Raw genomic sequence first — 21,083 nt, 5'->3', positions numbered from 1 at the left:
AAAAAAAAGTAATATAACTTTCGCTTTAACACATTTAGATTTAGTTTTTTAATAACTAACCACTTCAGTTGACAGAATATGGTAATGAATTTTGTAACTCTTTGACTTTCTAGTTGCTGGAGAGCATCGACAACGCCGTTGTCAAGAGGACAGCGTTCCTGTGGTTACGGAGCTCTGGCCCTGGATCTTAGCGCAGCACTCTAGCGTTGCGTCAATCGTCACTATCTTTTTTTACTTTTGTGTTAAACATGATTATCAGCGTCACAACAGGAAGTGCCCCGAAGGTGGTAAATGCCAGCTGAATTGAAACGTTGCTGGCAGCTCGCGGACCGTGACCAGCGGTAGTCCTGCGCTGCTTGTCACATCTAGTCACTTCATGTATCGTCGAGACGCTGGGGTATGTACCGGGACTTTTGTATGTTTGTGACCTAGAGTCTTAGATCAAGAATTACGTCTCCAGCACTTCTCAGCTGGTTTTAAGATATCCCCGTACACAACCGACCAATGTTTCGCATTTGCGCGACGTCGATGCACTTTGGAGTAGTAAATCAGTGAAACACATAGAAAAAAGGCTAGTCATCCTAGTTGTAAGGATACTGGTAAAATGTTAACTCAAACAGATTGTTTGGTGGATGGCGAAGTGTGCTGTGTCGGGCGCTCACGGAGCTGGTTGCTCCAATTTCAATTACCATGGGCGAAATACCATGGGCGAAAGCAGGGATTGTCGCCTCTGGGCTTTTTATATCTCAGAAGTCATCCTCAAAAATAGGAACCCAGTGCTCACCGGCTTTCATGTCAGTGTTGCTTTCGTAGCCTTACTTCTGTTGTTTACAAAAGTTCATTATATGCAAAGCTGTCTCATTCCTATTGACTATGCTGTAAAATTTCTGACAACTGTAACAAGCACCTCTCAATTCGAACATAACACGGATGTTCTGTTCAAGTGCTGCGTACACTGCCTGAGATGCTTCTAGAGGCCCTTAGGCTCCACTGGCAAGAGCCTGTCTCTTCCTGTGGACGTAGGGCTGCTCCCATCGAGCCTGAAGTATTACAGTTTAACGACATTCGCCAGTTATTGTGACCAGTTGGCTTCTGCCCACGCATTTCATCTAGCCGTCTTGCAACCATGGCTGCAGGAAGTTTTCGCATTTCATGGCCAGGATGTTGCACATAACTACGGAACGGTATCACCCTCTGAATTCTATCAATATATCCCATCCAGTGCATCACCTTCTGGGTGCCTTCGTGGCAGGCACATTTGGCAACTAGTCATACTAACTCTCATCCTTATCTGTTTGGAATGTCAGTGTGTAGTGTTCTCATTCACTTGTTTGAAATGCTCAATTGCCGAATTTAAATGTAGCGTAGTTCTCTTTCAACAACCTTGCAGCACTCCTGACAATTTTGTTGTCTTTAAGCGATTTTGGTTGAGTTAAACCAGTCGTTTTGAGGGATAGGTTAGTTTTCTCATTTCATCAAATGAATGACACGAGGCAACTGGCAAGTGGAGTCTGTAAGTCTGTAACATAGCTAGCATGTTGATTATTTTGCTCTCTATCATGTGTGTGTCTCACACTGTTTGAATCTTACAGGGGATTACATAAATCAAACAACCTCATTTAGCTTCGTCAAGGAAGTGTTAATTTCTCGAATTGCGAGAAAAAGTGCCATTCGGGTGTTGTAGTGGTGGCAGTGTAACAGGCACTGTTTAAAGCATGCTAGTAAAGCTTTTTACTAATTAGAAAATTCCATTTTTATTGTCAACGTTGATGCTCGAGTGAGTTGGTTTTCCATATTCTTTCATTTGCAGCGGAATAACAAGGATACTAGAGGCGTGAGACACACAGGCATCAACTTTGGTTTTTCGTTGGTTTTCCATATTCTTGAATTTGCAGCACAAGCAAGGAAAAGAGGGAGCGACACACACAGGTGCTGAGTGCCAGTGTGTATTGTTCTCCCTCTTGTCGTTGTTTGTTGTGCTGGGAATTCAAGAATAATTTTACTGACTCTGATGCAAGGTCACTATTCCAGGCAAGCAACAAGTTGTGAATCCAAAAAAAAACGTGAAATATGGTTACAGTGTGCTCTATCTTTTAGAGAAGACCAACCCCTGTGATTTTGACTTTGGCAATATTGGGGGTGTTGCTTCTTTATTTGGGGGTGACTTTATCTGCTCCTTCTCCTCGCCCTGTGTGTAATGGGTGCCACGAATGGTGCAGGCGGCAGGTGGTGGTGGCCACCATGGTGGGGAGCCAATGGAGCGCTGTCTGCTGGGCACCACGGTGGTGCAGCTGCCCCAGGCGCTGTGCGAGCAGGAGGCCCTGCTGCGGGCCGTCCTCAGCATCGACACCTGGAACAACGTCCTCTCCGAGCAGCACAAGCTGCGCCTCATGGTGCGTGCCGCTGCGTCGGGAGCCCATTGGCACTGTGTGCTTCTCGTACAAAGCCAGCATACTGGCAGATTGGGGCTCGCATTTGTTTCCAGATCTTGACGATACAGGTGGCACCGTTTTAGAAGAAACTAAGCCTCATGCCCTACTTTGAAGGTCTGGTGACTCTCAAACTTCGTTTTTTTGTTGTTTGTTTTTGTAGGAGTTCCTGCCCAACTTTGGTGAGAATGACAAGGAGGAAAAAGTGGAGACCCTGCAGTGAGTTGGCCTTTCTTAGTGGACATACTGCGTCACACACAGCAGAGCATCCTCTGTTCTCACTGAAGCCAATAACTAAATTGCTGCAAAGTGTTCTGTGGCTTCTCTCTAGTATAGCGTGGTTCGGAGTGCAACAGTACAGGCAAGCTTGAAAAAAAAAGGTCAACTTGTATCCTCAGGGAAGAGGAGATAGCCACTCAAGGCAATTTTTAAAGTGAAGGTCAAAGGAACCGTGAATACAGGGTCAAACTTTGATTCATTTGAAAGATGGAAAAGCTTGTATCAACCTTCAGTTCTGTTCAATAAGAAACATTGCTGCCATCGCCGAGGAACTACTTCCAAAGAGGCAGTTTCAAATAACTCACTTGCACTATCATATTATGATGCGCCAAGGACTCTGTGACGTTTGTGGGGGCGCAGCCAACAACAGGCACTCAGTGCGGCGTAGCCGTGGAATTTTATCCTTGCTTGGGACAAACCAATTAGAACTGGACAAGTTGAGCCCACCTGAACCCTCACGGATCGCTCTGCTGATAAAAATGGGGTGTGCAATACCTTAATTTCTTTAAATTTTAACCGCTGGGTTAAGAGAGCCACTACTCGGAGATGGCGAATCATCCTTGGCACTTGTGTTCTCCTAGAAATCATTTTAGGCTCCTATACGTTGCAGATTTTTGGGAATTTATCACTGAAAAATATTGTTATATTGAATTTTAGCTGCAATTAGCTTATTTTTGAAATCTAAAATTCCTATTTAATTTGCTCTTACATTTATTGGCATCAGCCAGTCAGAAAAAGTAGGTAATGACATAGCATGTCAAGTTTGCAAAAATAGCCAGCGAGTTGCCACCTTTTATTGCTTAAAATTGGCATAAGCGTTATTTAGTGAGACACTCTTTTGAATGGAGTGAAGCAGTATGCTGTCTTAATGATCCTTCTAAGGGGAGAACAAATTTAAAATATTATCAACAAGAAGATGGGGGACGTTGGGGCATGAAACCTCAGATCAGTTGGCCAGGGTCAAAGGAAATGATGTAGCTTCAGGTAAATCATGCAACAGTGACTTCCGACCTATAGCTGCTTGCAGGAAAAGAGGAAACTTAAGCTGAGCATCATGAAGTTTGTGTTTGAACACCTAGTTTCTGCTCTTTGCAACACCTTTGGCGGCCCTCTGTATTGCTGCAATAGCCTTTGGTTGCTGAGATTGCATGCCGAACATGCGACACCCGGCCTGTGGCAGCTGCATGTTGGCAGAAAGGGCGGCCAGTGGAAAAACGGGGCTCTTCTTTGTGGCTTTTGCAGGCGGTTGTTCAGCGGGTGCAACTTCAAGTTTGGCAACCCTATCCACTTCTTCTTCCAGCGACTCAGGGGTGAGTTCCCCGCCTGAAACCTGCTGCTGGTGCGTGCAGGCTCACCCACTTTGTAAGTTGAAATGTGCTGAAGTGGCAACGTTCCCGGCTCAGCTTGTCGAGGGAACAGCAAAGAGCTTGGAGTGAGGCAGGAAATGGTCAAAGGCTCTGTAAATCAACAATCTAGAGTAAGGTGAAGAGTTTGGTCAGCCACTGTAGATTCATGATACAGTTGTCACTGTGCGAAAATAAAAATGGTAACAGATGGGTCAAACACTATTGGTTAATTTGTCTTTTTTGTTGATTTTACGTTTTTGTGTCAATTGTCGATTTTCTGTTGAGTGCGATCACAAAGCAGGGAAGTGCAAAAGCACAAGTTTAGTTGTTCAGGTTCAAGAAAAAAAAACTTCTCCCAAGGCCACTGTGTACAACTTCAAATGCAAGGTGAAGCTAATTGGCTAGCGTGTGAACCCTTCTCAACATCTACAAACACATGCTAGGCCATGCAAGGCTGTCGTAGCTAAGGCCGTTACTTGTGCTTTCAACTTAATAAAAAAATGCACTGTGGCTCGCTCACTGCCATTTTCTCCTACTTTGGTGAGCTTTCAAGGTGTTTGGTGTGAAAGCTTTGTGCACATTTGAATGGAAGTGTCTGACTGTGGAACTTGGGCATCACTCCAACAAATTGCAGCTGAAATGCGGCCCTCGGTTCAGGGTTGTTTGATTTTGTTAATGGAACTCCTGTGAGGCAGAGTAGACTGGTGGTCCTCTGGCTCCTTTTACCAAAATTCTGAAATGGAGCGAAGAAACTGTGTTGGGGTTCGTGGCCACTGTGGCTGTGAGATGTGTGGATGCGTGGTGTGCAGATGGCCTGCTGGTACCGGACATAGCGAGAACAGCGTCCCTGGTGCGCAAGGCCAGCTACCGGGACTACCGGCTGCACCAGCGCCGCTACCATTGCCGCCTGCTGCAGGAGATCCTCATCTCGCGCAAGGCAAGTCTCCTGGCCCAAGGGCCCTTTCTGAGTTGACCACACTGCGGTACCGAACCCGTACAACAAGAGTTAAAGGGACAGACAACCTATTTTTGTCGAGTATATGTTCTCTATCCCAAATGAAAGTGCATCCCTTAAAAGAGCGTGTAACGTGACACGGTTTTGCTGATAACGTGTTAGAGCTTTTTAAATCGAAATTTTTGGATCTAAAAGCCGTATGTGTCCTCCCAAAAGTAATGCTGACAACCATGACATACAATAGCGCGGCAGCATACTTTTGTCTGCATGCAAAAGGAAAAGTGGTATTTAAAAACTTGTCCCCAGCTAAAAAAATTGTGAATTGCAGCCTGTCTTATTCCTTTGTGTTTTTTTCAATCACTAGTGTACTCTGCACGACAACGCCATCTTTTGAGATGGACGATAGGTAGGATGCTGGCTTCATGTTATGGAGGTCGGCAGTTTGATTTTATCTCCGAGCGCACCCCCCCCCCCCCCTTTTTTTTAAGTTGCTGTTGGCATTTTTTAAAACTGAAAACGAATATTTCAGCAGAAGGAATGCCCCTTATGTAGGCAGAATCATCAAAGCTCCTTCTTTGGGTCTGTTTACTGACCGCTGCCATTGATTCTGGGCATGGAGGTTCAGTTAGCCACACTGAGAGCAACCCAGCACCGGCGGGCAGTGTTTCTTCAAAAAAAAAAAATGTTTAAAAATACATATACAATTTAAACTTATACAAATAGTTATGTTAAAAGGTTTTCAAGAAGTGATTGAATATTTCAGCAGTTTCAGTAGCTGCAAGGTTCGCTGGTCATGTGACCGGGACACACATCGTAGTGTCAAGTTTCTACACTACGAACCGCCACCCTTCAGATTTCGGAAAGTTTAGTGGCAAATTGAAATTATTTCCGCCAATTTGTTTATAAAGTGCCTGTGGCTACTCCACTATATAAAACGCTGGCTTTCATACGAGCTAAAGAACGTGTACGCAACCAAAAACGGTGGTTCGTGCCTTTAAACTGGCACAGTGTGTAGCCCTGTGCGCAGCAGGAGAGACCATGGATTGATGCTCTTCTTCAGGCCCAGCTGGCCTCATGAGAGGCACTGAGTTCATCCTACCCTTCAGAAACATTGTAGATCCACCAATGGGTGTGCTGGAGAACAAAGCAATGTGCGCTGCCTTTTGATGTTGCCGCTGTCATCGGTACCTCGTGTGCTGTTTAAGCATTTCATCTTGTGCAAGAAGCTGCAAATGCATTGGGACAGTGTAATGGTTCTAGATTTACCCTCAGTACCCATGAATTGGAAATAGTGGACCAAACTAGGAAACAGGACTACTACTGAGCCTGTGCAAAGTGTGAAGGCCCTGGCTCTGCCACGGTGATCTGAGGACGGGTGGGGGATGAGCAGCAAGCATGGGCCCTGGTCAGCTAGTCAGCTGATGGTGTGCGGGCCCAGCCGGGTGCTGTTTCTGATTGGTAAATGCCCGATGCTTGGTGCAGCGGCTCCTGGATGCCAGCCTGCACTGGGGTCCCTGGGGCGGTGGCACTATCCCTCGACCAGGGGCTGTGGCCACTGGGGGCAGGCAGGTGCCCCTGGCCCAGCGTGCCCGCTGGCGCTACTGTACCGAGCTGCAGGAGCTGCGGGATCGCCTCGGGGAGCCACGCACCTCGGACGAGGACGACCTCTGCCCAGGTAGGGTCACGGGGCACCCTGTCAGTCCAAGGTACAGGCCAGGGCCAGCAGCTTGTATTTGTGCGTGACAGTGCGAGCGTGCGGGTGCAGTGCCCCTCTTTGCCTGCAGAAGGGGGTGGCCCGCCCAAGCTCCTGCGCAAGTTCCGCCGGCAGGTGCACCACTTCGAGAGCGCCCTGAGCCCCGATTTGAGTCGGGTTCCATCCACGCTGTCTGCTGGGCCCCAGGGTCCACACCGGTGCGACACCAGTGAGTGGGCGGCCCCCCGTTTGATTACCCCGCCTCACTTCTCCGGCTTTGGGCACCCTTCCACCTGAGAGTTGTCCGAGGCACATTGGGCTGTCCAGGAAACCATGAGAAGCATCGCACTGTGAAGGTTGTAACCTCACTCTGGGTTTTTTCCGGGCAGCAAGGATTGTGGATCCGAGGCATGTTTGGAACAGGAAAGATAACAGAGGGACAGTGAACTAGAAAGTTTTACAATGACACAAACGGCAGTCCGGGCCGGGTACTGTCTGAGCACAAAGAAAGTGCTGTACCATGGGTTCTGTACAAGCCACCCACAAATACCCTTGCAGTGCCATATTGTGCGCCTCTCTCTTTTTGCGTTCAGATATTGGCCCTTTCTGTCCCGTCCCAGCTTCCTTTCTTACCGTCACCACCTCCCCCTTTTTTTCTTTGCCTTTAATTTTTTTTGCTGGTGACTACACTTTGGGCACACACTTTCCTCCCCCTCCCTCCCGTGCCTGTGTGAGGAATTTGTTTTAAACACTTGTGCATTGTACATCTTTTATCTCTAAGAAAGGCCAATCCCGGGCCAAAATGTCAGGCTTTGTAACTCTATAACTCCACCTAATAGCCAGGATCCTTTTTTATGAGCTATATATATTTACTCGTCGTGGAGGGGCCCTCTTAATCGAACGTCTGCTGTAGCCGAGTTATAAGTACTACACCTGCATTTTCTTCATTAAATCACCCGACCAAGAGCGGAGCATCATGGCCAGCCACTGAAATCTTGCCGTGGGTAAGCTGAGAGCTGGTGCCCAAACACCAGTAGTTGGGCAGAGCACTGTCTCTGCTATGGCGCTTCTTTTTTTGTTCTTTTTAAGTCAAAGCTTCCTTAGTGGGACCGATGGTGCCCTGTCAAAAAACAAATGCATTTCCCCGTAGACCAGCTGGTCAATCAAAAAATAGTGTCAAAACGGTTACTCGAAAATCACGGAAAAGGAACAGTTCTAGATAAGGCAATACAGTTGAACCTCGTTATAAGAGGCATGGATGTAAGAGACAAATGGGTATAAGAGACACCATTCACCCACATGGTTGGCTGCCCTATCTTTCCCATTAAATTGCCTCTTTTATAACAGACATCGGATGTAGAAGACAGTTGGTTATAAGGGACAAGTCATCCTTCAACTTTAATCTCGCTTGTAACAGACATTTTAACTTCAGATGCAGTGCCACCAGTCACTAATTGCAGTTACTTCCGTTGTGGAAACACAGGAAGTAGACAGACGGACAGACGCCTGCAGTCGCTATTTATTAAAACTTCAGCAAACACACGGTGGTTCAGTCAGCTATGAAATGACAATGAGAAGCCCTGCCAATGGAAATGAAACTTACAGAAGTGTTTGAAGCTTACTGCCATCCCTTGAAGCGCGACCACACATGCGGGCTCTCCCACTCGCGTAGCTCCCTATCAAGAAGCATCGCAGATGTTGAGTCCTGCAAGCGTTATGAATAGCCTGAGCACACAGCGGAAGAAGCTGTGCGCTCTGGCTATTCATCGTGCGCTCTGGCTATTCATCAGGCTTATGAACTCAACATCTACGATTCATCTTCCACAAACAGCGAAAGGAAAGAAAGCTTGTAGAATCGGTTGTAAAAAAACGCTGTAAATACAGTCATGAAGCAAACAGATTCAGAACTGTTTCATAAATTCTGGGGGCCCAACATAAATTAGAATGAATCTTTTGCAACATGCTGTAGCATTCTTTTGAGCTTATTTTAGTCATACGGTGCCCACGTTGAACTAGGGTCTGATTAGTAAGTGAAAACATGGTTGCCTGCTTATAAGAGACAGAAACTGCTCCCCGGTACGTTTCTCTTATAAAGGGGTTCAACTGTACACGCATCGATCATGAAGAAGGAGTGCAATGTAGTATACGTTTATCTCAAAAACCACGTATTGGTGCATAAATTTAGATCTTTCGTAGACGCTTTTACTTAGTGCGCGAAAAATCGTTCTTCATTCGCGATTTGGGCCTTTGGAGGTTTGACGATCGACTGGGTGCATCTTCAGCAACGCCCTTGTAGCGAAGGTTTGGTGTCAGAAAGCTTTCACGCTTCTCTCTTTACAAAGGGGTGGTGAAGTTTTTTTTTCCTGTGTGTAAGGGGCCTTGGTGAAACATTTAAAGCAGTCGCTGCTCGGGCCACTGGAAGGCTTTTAGTTAACTGTAACTGGAGTTTCTCATTTTTATCGAGGTTGTCTCGCCACAATGTTGGTATCAAGAAAATACTTTCTTGGAAATGTTTAGTTGCTTTTTCTTTCTCACTTTGAATGTGCATGCACTACTTAGTAGTAGTCAGTGAGGCAGTCTGTAAAGGCACTTACCAATACTTTTATACGCCTCGAGATTCGCGATCGCTGCGCCGCCTGCTGCCGCTTCTCCGCGGCGTTTGCGGGATTAGCGCTGCGTGGCTGATAGGTGGTCATGCAGTGTTTTGGTTCTTTTTCGCTTCTCTTTGCCTTTCCGCGCACTAAACAACTTGTTATGGTGACGTCTGTAAGCAAACTGCACGTTAGGGCACTTAAAAAAAAACAGCTGCGTCTTGGTAGAACGCTCTAACGCCAACAAGAGCTGCCCGGGGAGGCGGTTCTGCGCGCTTCATGGCCGCTCTTGCGGGCGTCGGTGACGGCAGCAGCATATCACCGCTGTCACCTTCGAACACGTCAGCACAAGTGAATTTATTTATTGTCGCCTCGTTTAGACCTGATATTGGCACTGTAAGAGGTTGATTCGTTTTGCAGCGCAGACAACAAATGCGGCTTTGCTTCGAATATGTACGTCGTAGAAAAATATGTTTCGGGGATGTGATAACCCAATAGCTGACAAAAACTTGTGCCTTTTATGGGAGTATAAGCCACGCGAAAATGTTAAGTACACTCGAAGGCCGTGCGTTGTCAAATATGTGCCCAATCAAGCTTTATAGCAAGCACCAAGGTATAAGTTAATGAAACCACGGGAAAATGAATGGTCTGCAAGTCGGGAATAAATAGAATAGTCGTACGGGAATGAAAAAAAAAAAAAACCGAGCCTCTGAAATGCTAAAGACGTTTGTTTGAGCAAGGTAGTATTCATCAGACCAACTAGATGTGAAATGCACTCTTTCGCTAGACATGGGGGGGGGGGGTGAGGAGGAGGACGCTCAACTATCGTTGTTTACAAATGCGGAACGAAATCAACGAATGAACGTTTTAGTAATCACACACACAAGCTGCGTGTTCACTATTCGTTTGTTTTTCGCCTTCAACGAACGGCTGATCACTCGGCGGACGCATTTTTTGAAGAATACAGGGTATGCAGTTCACAAGCGATACGAGGTGTCGTTGGAAGACTTGAGTGATTGATTGCAGGGTTTAACGCGCCGACGCAGCGCAGGCGATGAGGCGCGCCGTAGTGGAGGGCTCCGGATTAATTTTGACCACCTGGGGATCTTTAACGTGCGCCGAAATCTCGTACACACGGGCTCGTTGGAAGAGTGTCGTATCTGATAAGAGTCTCGGTTTATGCTAGATTCTGCAGTCTCCCTGTGTCATACGACGATGTTTCGAAGAAGAGTTTGGTCACGGACGCGGATTACTCTATAAGCCCATCTTCGCGCTTCTGCGGAGGATAAATGTAACAGATGAATCTTTGCGAGCGCTCACCTCGGGACAAGACGACACAGCATTAAATTTGTCGTCGTGTACTGACTCCGGAGTGTAATTTTGCATTATCCATCGTACTTCTTTGGTACAATGTTTGTGAAATTTATGCCGCATTGGCTTGTTCATGGTACTGATGAATATCTGATTTCTGATATTGGCAGGCGTAACTTGCGTGCTGTCACGTGTGAGTGCTCCGCTGGATTTTCTAAGTGCACAAAGTCAATTTACATCATAGTGTGTATGGCCGCTACATGACCATCGGAGGAAACACTGCTTACGGAGACACTGCCACTAAATTTCAGGGCAGCGGAATTGCAATCAGCTGCATGCAAATGCTGGCTTCGGGACGCCGGCCTGTGACACACGCCCGGCGCTCATATACATCTCACTAAGATCGCGTCATAAACATTTATACTCCCGTGAACACACCACGCTTGCAAACAGAGTGCCTGCTCCACGTTATTCGGTATTTAGAACGCGGACAAACGGTAAATCGCTGTCTTGAACGAGCCCCAAAAGCAACGGCGACAGGGGGGAGCGGGCCGGGGACTCCCGCGCCTGCTTTCGAAACGGGCCGCTAGGGGGATTTCAGTGGCGCCCCTACAGGCCGCGCTCGAGGCGTATAGGCACCGGACGCTGAAGTTTGCGCGCGACTGCAGCGCCATCTCTCGCCGCCGCTTAGCAACTCTGGGTCGGTGGATGTCGCGACCCGGCCGTTCAGCGCACGTAAAAACGCGCGCTGCGTGCGGTTTGGCGTTGTGGGGCGGAAGTTTTTTAAGAAAGGTAGTTATAATTGCAAGTTGTAGGGTCCGAAGGGATCAAAATGCTGCAGGAAACAATTAGTGGCCGCGCCACTACTGCTGCATGAAGGACTGCCACAATCGCGAAAGGCAGCCTGCCATCGTTCTGTACAGGTTTCTTGGACAGCCCTGGAGAATAAGCGGCGCAAGAAATGGATTTCATCAGTAAGAAAGCCGTTACATTTTTTGTCCGTGGAAGGAGTAAAATTATGAGTACGATGACTCTTTATGCGCAGCGCAGACACGAAGGGCCATAAAACTAAAACATTTGCTTCCAGTGTTCCATACACATCGGGAGCTGCGATGAACTGCATGCCATCGTAGTATTTGCATAACACAAGGTATTACGGCTTCCGCCACTGTTGTTTTATCAGCGGTAACCTTTTTTAGCGATATTCATGGCACCGAACAGATGCCAAAACGCGGCACAAGAATATGCTCACAGCACTTCGTGGGTGATGCCAAAAGCAATGTCAAGACGGTCAATACGCATCCCTCTTACTGCCCTACTTTGTTCCCTGAAGTGTACAGAGTTCGGCCACGCATTCCAAGGGAGAGCGTGGCAAGCTATTAAAGGCAAGGTTGCATTCACTCGCGCTGCAATGCGTTTTGCGTACTCTGAAAGTTGAGGTTACTATTGTTTAAGCGGAGGATGGGGAGGAGGAGGAAATACATTTTTGGGGAATTCTGGACGGCCTGAACAATCTGTATCAGAATTAGCCGCTAAGAGGACTCTAACGTTACTCACAAGATAGAAGCCGAAACTAAACGGAATTCTCGTAAAGACAACCGCAGCTCCGCAGCAGATTTCCACCTGTGTGAGCTGTGTTTACTTTGTTATCAGCTAATAACGTTGGAAATCCGTTGTTAATTAGTTACAACACCAACCGAGCTGAAGAAGGGCAACCAGAAAAGTAACTGCAGTGTGGTTGTCGAACAGAGGAAACAACACAAACACACTTCTGTCGTGGAGCGCCGTTGTATACGCTGGGGTCATTTTATTAGGCTGTAAAACAAGAAAAAATTAACACTGACCTGAATTGGCGTTGTAAATAAGCTTCCCTTGCTGAGAATGGGACTTCGCAACGATGTCTGTCCTGTCAATTTCTTTCACGGCCCACACGTACAATCTTTAACTTCTCGCGCACGCGAGGCCGACAGTAGTAGTTCAGCCCCGTAATTGTTCGGAAATCACACAGAAGCACTTGAGACATGGGGAAACTATTTGTCAGAGCAGTTTTTAAGCACGAGACACCTTTCAAAAACAATCGCAGAATCACAAAAACAAACAACCGAGAGGTGCCGAATATATGAACGTGCGCCCGCCGTCTGGCTCTCACCGACCCAAAGTTAGCTCAAGCTTCCGCGTGGTGGCGCTGGGTGTACTTTATTCGTCGCGCCCTCTGGGCAGTGACCGGTGCCTATAGGTTCATTGCCGTGGTTTGCATGCTGGCAACCAAGTGTGTTGCCTTAGCAATGGGGACGCGCAGGCTCCCGTATGGCGGCGCTTGCATAGGGCCGTCCCTCCGAGCTCGAAAGCATTACCTCGACGTTAACTTCTGTTTCGTGCAGCATCTTACAACCTACCTGTCGCAAGGTACGAGTGAATTCGTGGGCACAGACCAGCCGATTGCCAGCTGCCGTGTTTTGGTACCGGCCACAGATTGCTCATCTGTTGGGGAGCGCCTTCCTTTTCGGCCGCTTGCTGATAGATTCACGCACTGCTGCGCTGCTGCGTATCTCAACCGACATGCGTGTGAACATTCACAATTTCTTCAGAAGCATTATTAGGCTTTCGTACTGATTGACTTCTGTGGGCGAAGCTCGGTGCTCAAGCCCGTATCCGTGTTCCCAGATAACCACGCTGCAGTGGAGGCATTTCATGCGTTGTGCCGCTGCCTATTGCAATCGTAGCTCCATTTCCAGGGCGGATGCGGAGTTCTCTAGGGCAAGTAGAGCATCACCACACAATGTCACTGCGAGTATTCATATCTGCTAATGCCATAGCCGAGAATGTGGCGTTTATGGCGCAGGCGATGGAATCTGGAGCCTGCTTTTTTTTTTTTTTTTCTGTGAGATACGGGTGCATGCGCAGACACAGTGGACATTGTTATGGCAGTTTTTCATGCTGCCGAGAGAAGAAATAGCCCGTTAAACTTTTATGCGAATATCATCTATAAAAAGAAAGCCTGCCTGTAATGAAAGGTACACGCTGTCCAGCTAGCCCTCTTTTATCCAGTTGCTTGATATTTCTAGTAATGCTCTTTCAGCTCTTTTTTAGCACTAAGTAAATTTAATTTTCATGTATGTGTTTGGGTTGGACTGACAGAAAGGCTTGATTTTGTTCCGCAGGTTCGGGGCGCTTCCTGAGCAAATGTCTCACCCTGTCCGAAATCACAGACGAGCGGTTTCGAGACATGTTGCTGCAACATCGGCAGAAAAGGCTGGCTGGCCTGGTGAGTGCTTCCGAGCCATACACGTGGCAGTCTGCCTTTTAACAGCAGAGCTGCTGTTACTGGCCATAAGTTCGTCGTTGCACAAAAAAAAAATACCAAGAAAATGCTGGGCGCTCGTGAGCGCTTGCCTCGCTGCGACCACGCCAAGCGTCCTCGGTGCGCGCAGTAGCTTTAGCAAAAACAAAAACCAGCCTTGTTAACCGCACACGTAAACAGAAAAACCTCCAGCACTAATGCTAAAGATGAAAAGACATCCTGCTTGGGAGGGGTCACCGCAGCTGCCACATTCTCTAGAAGCCATTATGGATAGCTGGAGACATGGCTACGAGTGTGCCGCTCCTTCCCGAGATGACTTCACATCCCGTCGCCGCTGCCTTGCAGGGTTCGCACAGGTCCTTGAAAACCTTGAAAACCCTTGAATTTAGAAGTGTCAATTTCAAGGCCTGGAAAGTCCTGGAATTTTTAAATGGTCCTTGAAAACCCTTGATTTTTCCGGAGAGAATCAATGGCCCTGTCTTTTCACAAGAATTCAAAGTGTTTGTCGTGGATTTTAGGTGCTAGCAAATGTAAAGAAACATTGTAACAATCAAGTTTCAGTGTATTGCGTGAAATTACAAGTTTTGTGGGAGCAGACACTTGTCAATCCAATCCATGTCACGATACAATCCAGTGAAAGCCAGCTTCTGTTCTCTATCTTGCATCTGCCATATAGTCTGTGGACGCATGCTCCTTGCATGTTTCCTGTGCCTCATACGCTCCATCTGCGTTTGCTTTTTCGTGCAAATGGTGGACATGTACATTGTTCATCCTGCCTTGCAGCAACACTTGCGGATTTAATTTTAGCTGATACTCTTGCTGACAAAGGAGGAGATGCAGGCAGCATTAACTAAGTTTTAAAATCAAACAGCCTCAGCAAACACAAAGGAAAAAGAAAAACCTCTAAATACCAGCCATGAAATAAAAAAGAAAGCTGGGGAAGCATTTACGGACCCGTTAGCAGCTATCTAAATGTGCACTAATGTGCTTAGGTATTGTGCAATAAAAAACTTTTGCATTGTGTTGGAAAAGTTATAAATAATCCCATATAAAACATTAGATGGGGACCTTGAAAATGTGTTTTCTGGTCCTTGAAAGTACTTGAAAACCCTTGAATTTTTGCTTTTCAAGCCTGTACGAACCCTGCCTTGAGTTAATGATGGAGAGCTGCTAGAAGTCTGCAATGCTGAGGATGACTTTGCATCCACCACTCGCCACAAAGAAGACGACGACCTCTTCGATGCATATAACGACGATTACTAACACCGCAACTGTGCGAATAACCAGTGATACTGAAACTTAACTATGTGTCGGGCAAAACTCACCTACATCAGCTTTGCCACTTGTGTCTTGCGCATGAGTGCAAGCTTCCCTGAATTTTTTTTTTGGGGGGGGGGGGTTTAAGGAGGGCACCTGGCTGTGTTGCAAGAATGTTTTCTTGGTTTCTCATCTTGGTGGTCCAGTTTTTTAACTATGTATTGCAAGTAATTTGAAGCGCTGTAACGCTTAATTTTCACAACAACGGAATTTTTTTGTTTCACAAAAAAAAGAGGAAGGGGGGGGGGGGGTGCCTTGTGAAAAATGCCAGCAAAATGTGAAGTATTTCAAAACATAGTCAGTGGTTGGCTCTTCTCTGTTTCAGAAACTGCAAATGCAGAAAACCTGCTTTAAAAGGTCCCGATGCAATTGCCATGCATGGCTTAAACCCATTTAAAGTTGCCAATCTGTAAATTTGTACTAGTTGTGGAATATGTGGGGTTCTTGGGGGCGACCTAGCCATTACTCCGGCGTAGGCCACCACGCCAGCTCCCGGTATGTCAACCACGTGGACCCCCACACCTATGGCAGCCCAGCGAGGTTTGCCAATACGAGAGCACAGTAGACAGTGATGCCGAAGCACAGCCGTTTATTTGGGAATTCCCAAAGCATGCGAGCACAAAGCTCAACGGCATTCATGAGTCATTGTATCCGGTGAGCGTCAAGAATGGGAGTCAGGCACTCACGGCGCGTGACAACAACAGTCCGCACCTGAAATACATGGTGCGCCACGGCCGCGCTGTTCCACCGATCTTACCTAGACTGGCTCTCCGAGAGAGAGAGAGAGAGAAACTTTATTGCGTGTACGGCAGAGTGAATTAAGCCGTGGGGGTCGGCCCCGATCCCGGGCGGGTCGAGCCCGTAATGGCTTGCGCCACCGCAGGTCCTTCCCACTGTCGGGTCAGGGCTTCCTCCACCTGCCGGACGGCCTGGATTTGGGTGTTGTAGTCTGAGGAGGTGATGGCTTCTCGCACTTTTGGTGGCAATTCTTGTGCTTCAGAGTGTGTTTGTAGGTGAGTGCAATCGTTGAGGATGTGCGCTGTCGTAGCGGGGCAGTCTTGCAGATGATGCAACGGTCCGTGTTGTATAGCGTTGGGTAGATGTATCTGGCGAGCACGGGTGTCAGGCTCTCTTTTGCGTGCACACGTTCGCGCCACCAGCGCGCGGAACGGTGGTGCCATCTCTCGGGTACCGCTGAACTTGCGACGCACCCGACCGGTTTTCGGAGCATTGCTTCTCTCCCTGAAGCGCACACTGGCTCGGGAATGTGGGACGCGGTTCTCCACGATTCCCAGATAGTATATGCAGATGATGGGGCCAAGGAGGTGTGGCAAGGATACAAATCACGGTTGTGGCACTGTCCTCCTGCAATGCATTACTGGCTGGCTCAACTCGGCACTTGGGTCTCCACAATGGCAGGCTGCACTCCAAGAGGCGAGAAGGACTGTGTGCTGACAGGTGGCGTTGCGTTGCAGGACACTGCTGACCTGGACACCTCCTCCGTCACCTTGGAAGAAGTGATCAGCCGAACAAACCTGTCGCGCCGGCCTCAACTGCGACCACGTGAGTCACGAGTCGCTTTTTCCTGAGGCTCTTCTGAGGCTGCACTCATCACAGATGATCCACTGGTGGCTTTGAGCAGCACCAGGGGCAGCAGCAGTTGACTGTCTTTGCAACAGTCTATAGAAATCCAGCAAAAAGATTCTGGTGTCATTTTTATTTTGGAAGGATTAATGAGAACACAGGATGTGAGGATCAAGATAAAATCCCCATCGTCAAGAACGGTATGGTAATAGCATAGAAGAGATTCATATGAAACTTATGCTGCAGCTTAAAGGGGCACTGACAAAAAAGTTTGAAGGCGAGATAACTTCGGAGATAGATTGGTGGGAACACATACACATCATCTGCAAAATATCAGCGGCAAATACAGCCTAGAGCATATTTAAAATCAATTTTAAAGTGCGCGAAACCCAACCGAGCAGCCAGCAGAGGACCACGCGCAATCGACATCCCGAGGATATTGTGTAAATAAACAACATCTAAACACGTCACGAGTTTGTGTTTGCCGCTTCCGCACTGCCGGCGTTTTTCGCCGGCTCGCCCGGCTTGCCGCTCCAATCGGAGGGCCGGAGGGCGGAGCTTCTGCTCTCGAGAACGAACGACCCGATCGTTGGCGGCGGAGGCGCCGTGATTTCGTAAGCTCATCGGGCAGCTGGCCGCAACCAAAGTTCTACAGCGATTCCAGGCACTCTGTTTCTATTACTGTTTATTACCATTGGATGCGAAAACGCGCCGGAGGCACGAAAAGCCCACTTAGCTAGCCGCACGGTCGCTGTGCAGGCGGCGGCCACGGCCGCGAAGTGGCCCAGGCCGGCGCAGGTAGCTCGAGTGATAAGCTTGTTACCGCTGCACGAAATTGTCCCCAAGTCCCGACCATGGTGGCTTACATGAAAAAGGAATTAATGATGCGATGGCGGCTTGCATTAAAAATTGTCATTTGCACCGCTTACGAGAGCGGCACTCGAATATCCGCCGCAGTGCTAAGCCGAACACATCTGTAGGCGGACCTGTAGGCAGACCGGCCGGCTGCTCCCAGCGCGCGTCTTGCCACCCACCGTCTCGAGCGTCGCGCGTCGTTCTTTAGCCGCGGTAGCATTTGCACTCGCAGCGCCTGCGTCACATCCACGGTCGCTTTTTAATTGAGCGCCTCACGAGATCAGTATGTAGGGGCATTCGCAGAAACTGCCGTCGATGCGGATTCGACAGTGCTACGGCGGCTCTGCTTTGTGATATCCCTCCGACGGTCATGTGGTCAGCTTTTTTCACACAAAATCCACAAAATCCATCGTTTCGCGGCACTCGCTGAAACCGAAACTGCGACTGGCCGCATCGAAAATGCCTGTAATTAAACAACCGTCTCACGCTGAAGCAAATGAGGTTTCTACAGGTTATAGGTAGGTCACTAGTTACTTATCGCAACAAAAAAAACAAGATGCAAAATTTTTGTGTCAGTGCCCCTTTAAAACTCGTCAACAGTTTGCTCTGCCCTTGGCTCTGGCCACTGAGCCACCGTGGAGGATACATGGAGTGGAAGAGAGTTGATGTGGGAGGGGTATGTGACATACATAAGGTCAAATTTTTTACAAGGGCCGGGCCTGCATCGTGTCCTGTAATGAAAATTTTGAGATTTAAGGCAACCTTCCACTAGTGCGCAGGTCATTAGTGAGCGCATCATTGTCATCATAGTCACCATCACCTTCACTTCATCAATTTCTTTTCCCCTCATACATATGGTGTGGCAAGCTAGGCGCCTTTGCCAGGCTAGCCTCGCCGGTGCCATTAAAGACCATTCTATCTCTCTCACAACACGTATAGTGCGGTCTGCTGTTTGAGGGAACACAGGAGTGTGGGGCCTGTGCTGTTCAGAACATCTGGTAAAGCTGACATGTTGGTGTACAGAAAGCTGGAGGTGAATGGGAGAAGTTTTATTTTTACCCCCTAACTCATTTTTAGAGTGGTGAACCAGTGGCAGTGGCAGTGGCCCCCACGATTCCTCCGGCCAGCTGTGATGACGTGCGTCTCCCCTCTGTGCAGAGGAGGTGCGACCGAAGCGGCCCCGGGTCACGGGGTGCCTGCCAGTGCCCGTGGTCAGCAGCCCACCTCCGACACCGATGGTGGCTGCCCCGTCGCCCCCGGCTGCCGTTTGCAGTGCGCCTCAGGAGCTACTGCCGGCAGCCCCCGACTCGGAAGAGGAGGACGAAGAGGAGGACGAGGAAGACGAGGAGGAGGAGGAGGAGGAGGGCCCTCCTGCACCTCCTCCGCCTCCGGTGGCGGCAGCAACGCCGGTGGCAGCAGCCCCCGAGCAGCAGCAGCAGCAGCAGCAACCGCCGCCGTGCCAAAGACGTGGGCCCCCTCCGCCTCCAGCGAGCCCACCCCAGCCGCCCGCCCTGCAGCAGCCCTCGTGCTTCTTTGCCCTGCTGCGGGACCTGTTCAACGAGACGCCCGAGCAGAAGCTGTCCGCAGCCAAGGCAAGCCGGAGGGGAGAGAAGGGAGGGGGGCCGTAGGGCTGGTGGGGACTGACCTCTTGTGGAAGCAAGATTTAAAGAGAAACGGCTGCAAGGGTAAAATTTTTATGGTAGAGTGCTGGCCTCTACTGAAAAGTTTGTCCTTACGTAACTTCGTGAACTCTCTACACTTCAACTTTCTTTCACTCAGTGTACCCTTTGTGGTGACAGGGTGGGTAAGGCGAAAAGCATAGCAGGTGATAGTAATTCATGTCCTTCAGGATCAGCATTTTATCTTGTAGTCATCGTATATTATGTTTTGAGATGAATTCTTTTCAAAGCGGAATTAACTCTGGATTTTCTTCCGTAATGCACCATTAGCACTGAATGTTGGAAGTGTGTTAGCGCTGTGCAGTGCTCAAGTGCTATACACATTAGCCAAGCAGCTATTCTAGCATTGGAGATAAAAGCAACTGCTGCAAATGTGTAGGTGGGGGTTTGCACTTAAAACTGTTTGTGTTGGTGATGGGTAGCATCATTGATGCATTTAGGTGTGTTTGTGCACTGAAGGCTCTTTTACCTTGAGCACTGGGAATAACAAATGAGGGTGGAGGGCATGCGATAATAGAGATTAACTTAGCAGTTCCAACCTAGGTGATGCGAACAAGCTCCACTGCCACCGTGGGGTTGATTTGAATAAGCTTCAGTGGCCACTATTGTAGCGTTTCACTGCTGTTTGCAGTACCAGACAGAGCAAGGTCAGTGCAAGTTGTGGCACCACTTGTAAGAAATGAGAGGAGAGAAGTTTGTGGTTGTTGTCCAGAACAGTGACCAGAACAGTGGAAATTTAGAACAGACAGTCTGTGGGAAACTGCAAGTGTTAGGTGCCAGCTAGACTGAATTCAGTGGAACATGGGGGCTCACGGGTGCCGTGTCTTGCGAGCAGCTCGAAGAGCGGGTGAAAGCGTGGAGCCACACGCCAGGGGCCCAGCAGGTGGACTGGTTCGCTCGGCGAGACAGCTGGGCCGACATGGTCTCCTCAGCGCTGCGCTTTCTCGCGGGCGATTACATAGGTGAGCGGTGCACCGTTTTTTGTTGATTCAGAGTTCGCTGTATGCCTCCACTCCTAAGGCTAGGGTGGTGGTGAGCTCTCATGAGAACTCGTTGCTTCAGAATGTTTACTTCCAGGTATGACTGCACAAGCAGTCATGATAAACAGATGAGGAAATGAAGCCTTCTGAACTTATTACGGAAACCTTTAAGTTCCAACTTGAAAGCCTTTATGTTTTTAAGTGTCATTAAGGGTGTCCCTTGGCAGAGGATAAAAAGTGCCTGTGGCTCCATTTTTGTATGGATTGCGTCTGCCTTAATGTTGCTCTCTGCTTACTGTTTCTCCCTGTGTGCCGTTCTTTGTGCTCTTGCATGCTTTATGAGTTGCAACAGAGCTCCATCTTTCAATCTATATGTGTGCCCGGCTAAACTTTCTTTTCCATGGACCATCCTTGATAGCATGGAGGTGAGCTGACGGAAAGGTCTCCCCCTCTTTCCCCTCTGTAACTGGGCAGGGCTGCTGCCCGAGGACTTTGTGCCCTACCTGGACTACAAGGAAAAGCAGCAGCAGTGGCAGTGGATCGGGGCGGGTCGGGACTCGGACCTGCAGACGCAGGCCCTGTGCCAGCACTGGCTGCAGGGCCGCGAGCCCATGGACGCCCTGGAGGCATCCCAGGGCTCCCCGCCACCCCCAAAGTCCACCACCGACTGGACCGTGCGCCCCACCACGGACCACGAGCGCTCGCAGTACCGCACCCAGGTGAGCTCACGGGAGAGGGGGTCCTGAAACCAGTTCCCAACGGG

At 48.7% G+C, this 21,083-nt stretch overlaps 1 protein-coding gene across 4 annotated transcripts in view; it reads left to right on the top strand.

Moving 5' to 3' along the window:
• Positions 1 to 119: 119 nt before the first annotated feature.
• Positions 120 to 21,083, top strand: part of LOC144178407 (nuclear factor related to kappa-B-binding protein) — a 35,211-nt gene continuing 14,247 nt past the window's right edge. For 3 of the 4 annotated variants that reach the window (XM_077706240.1, XM_077706239.1, XM_077706238.1), the window contains exons 1-12: positions 120 to 397; positions 2,220 to 2,393; positions 2,593 to 2,648; positions 3,951 to 4,018; positions 4,864 to 4,991; positions 6,492 to 6,684; positions 6,794 to 6,931; positions 13,766 to 13,869; positions 16,698 to 16,785; positions 18,820 to 19,253; positions 20,176 to 20,302; positions 20,795 to 21,039. In XM_077706240.1, the coding sequence (XP_077562366.1) occupies positions 377 to 397; positions 2,220 to 2,393; positions 2,593 to 2,648; positions 3,951 to 4,018; positions 4,864 to 4,991; positions 6,492 to 6,684; positions 6,794 to 6,931; positions 13,766 to 13,869; positions 16,698 to 16,785; positions 18,820 to 19,253; positions 20,176 to 20,302; positions 20,795 to 21,039 (1,776 nt within the window). In that variant the 5' untranslated portion in view covers positions 120 to 376. Of the gene's footprint in view, positions 398 to 1,538; positions 1,778 to 2,219; positions 2,394 to 2,592; positions 2,649 to 3,950; positions 4,019 to 4,863; positions 4,992 to 6,491; positions 6,685 to 6,793; positions 6,932 to 13,765; positions 13,870 to 16,697; positions 16,786 to 18,819; positions 19,254 to 20,175; positions 20,303 to 20,794; positions 21,040 to 21,083 lie in introns of those variants that run through there. The other variant, XM_077706241.1, reaches the window with a different exon arrangement.

The sequence above is a fragment of the Haemaphysalis longicornis genome, unplaced genomic scaffold (assembly GCF_048455015.1).
Source record: "Haemaphysalis longicornis isolate Haplotype H1 unplaced genomic scaffold, Haemaphysalis longicornis Haplotype H1 scaffold_4, whole genome shotgun sequence".
NCBI lineage: Eukaryota > Metazoa > Arthropoda > Arachnida > Ixodida > Ixodidae > Haemaphysalis > Haemaphysalis longicornis.
This window is presented reverse-complemented; position numbering and strand designations above follow the sequence as displayed.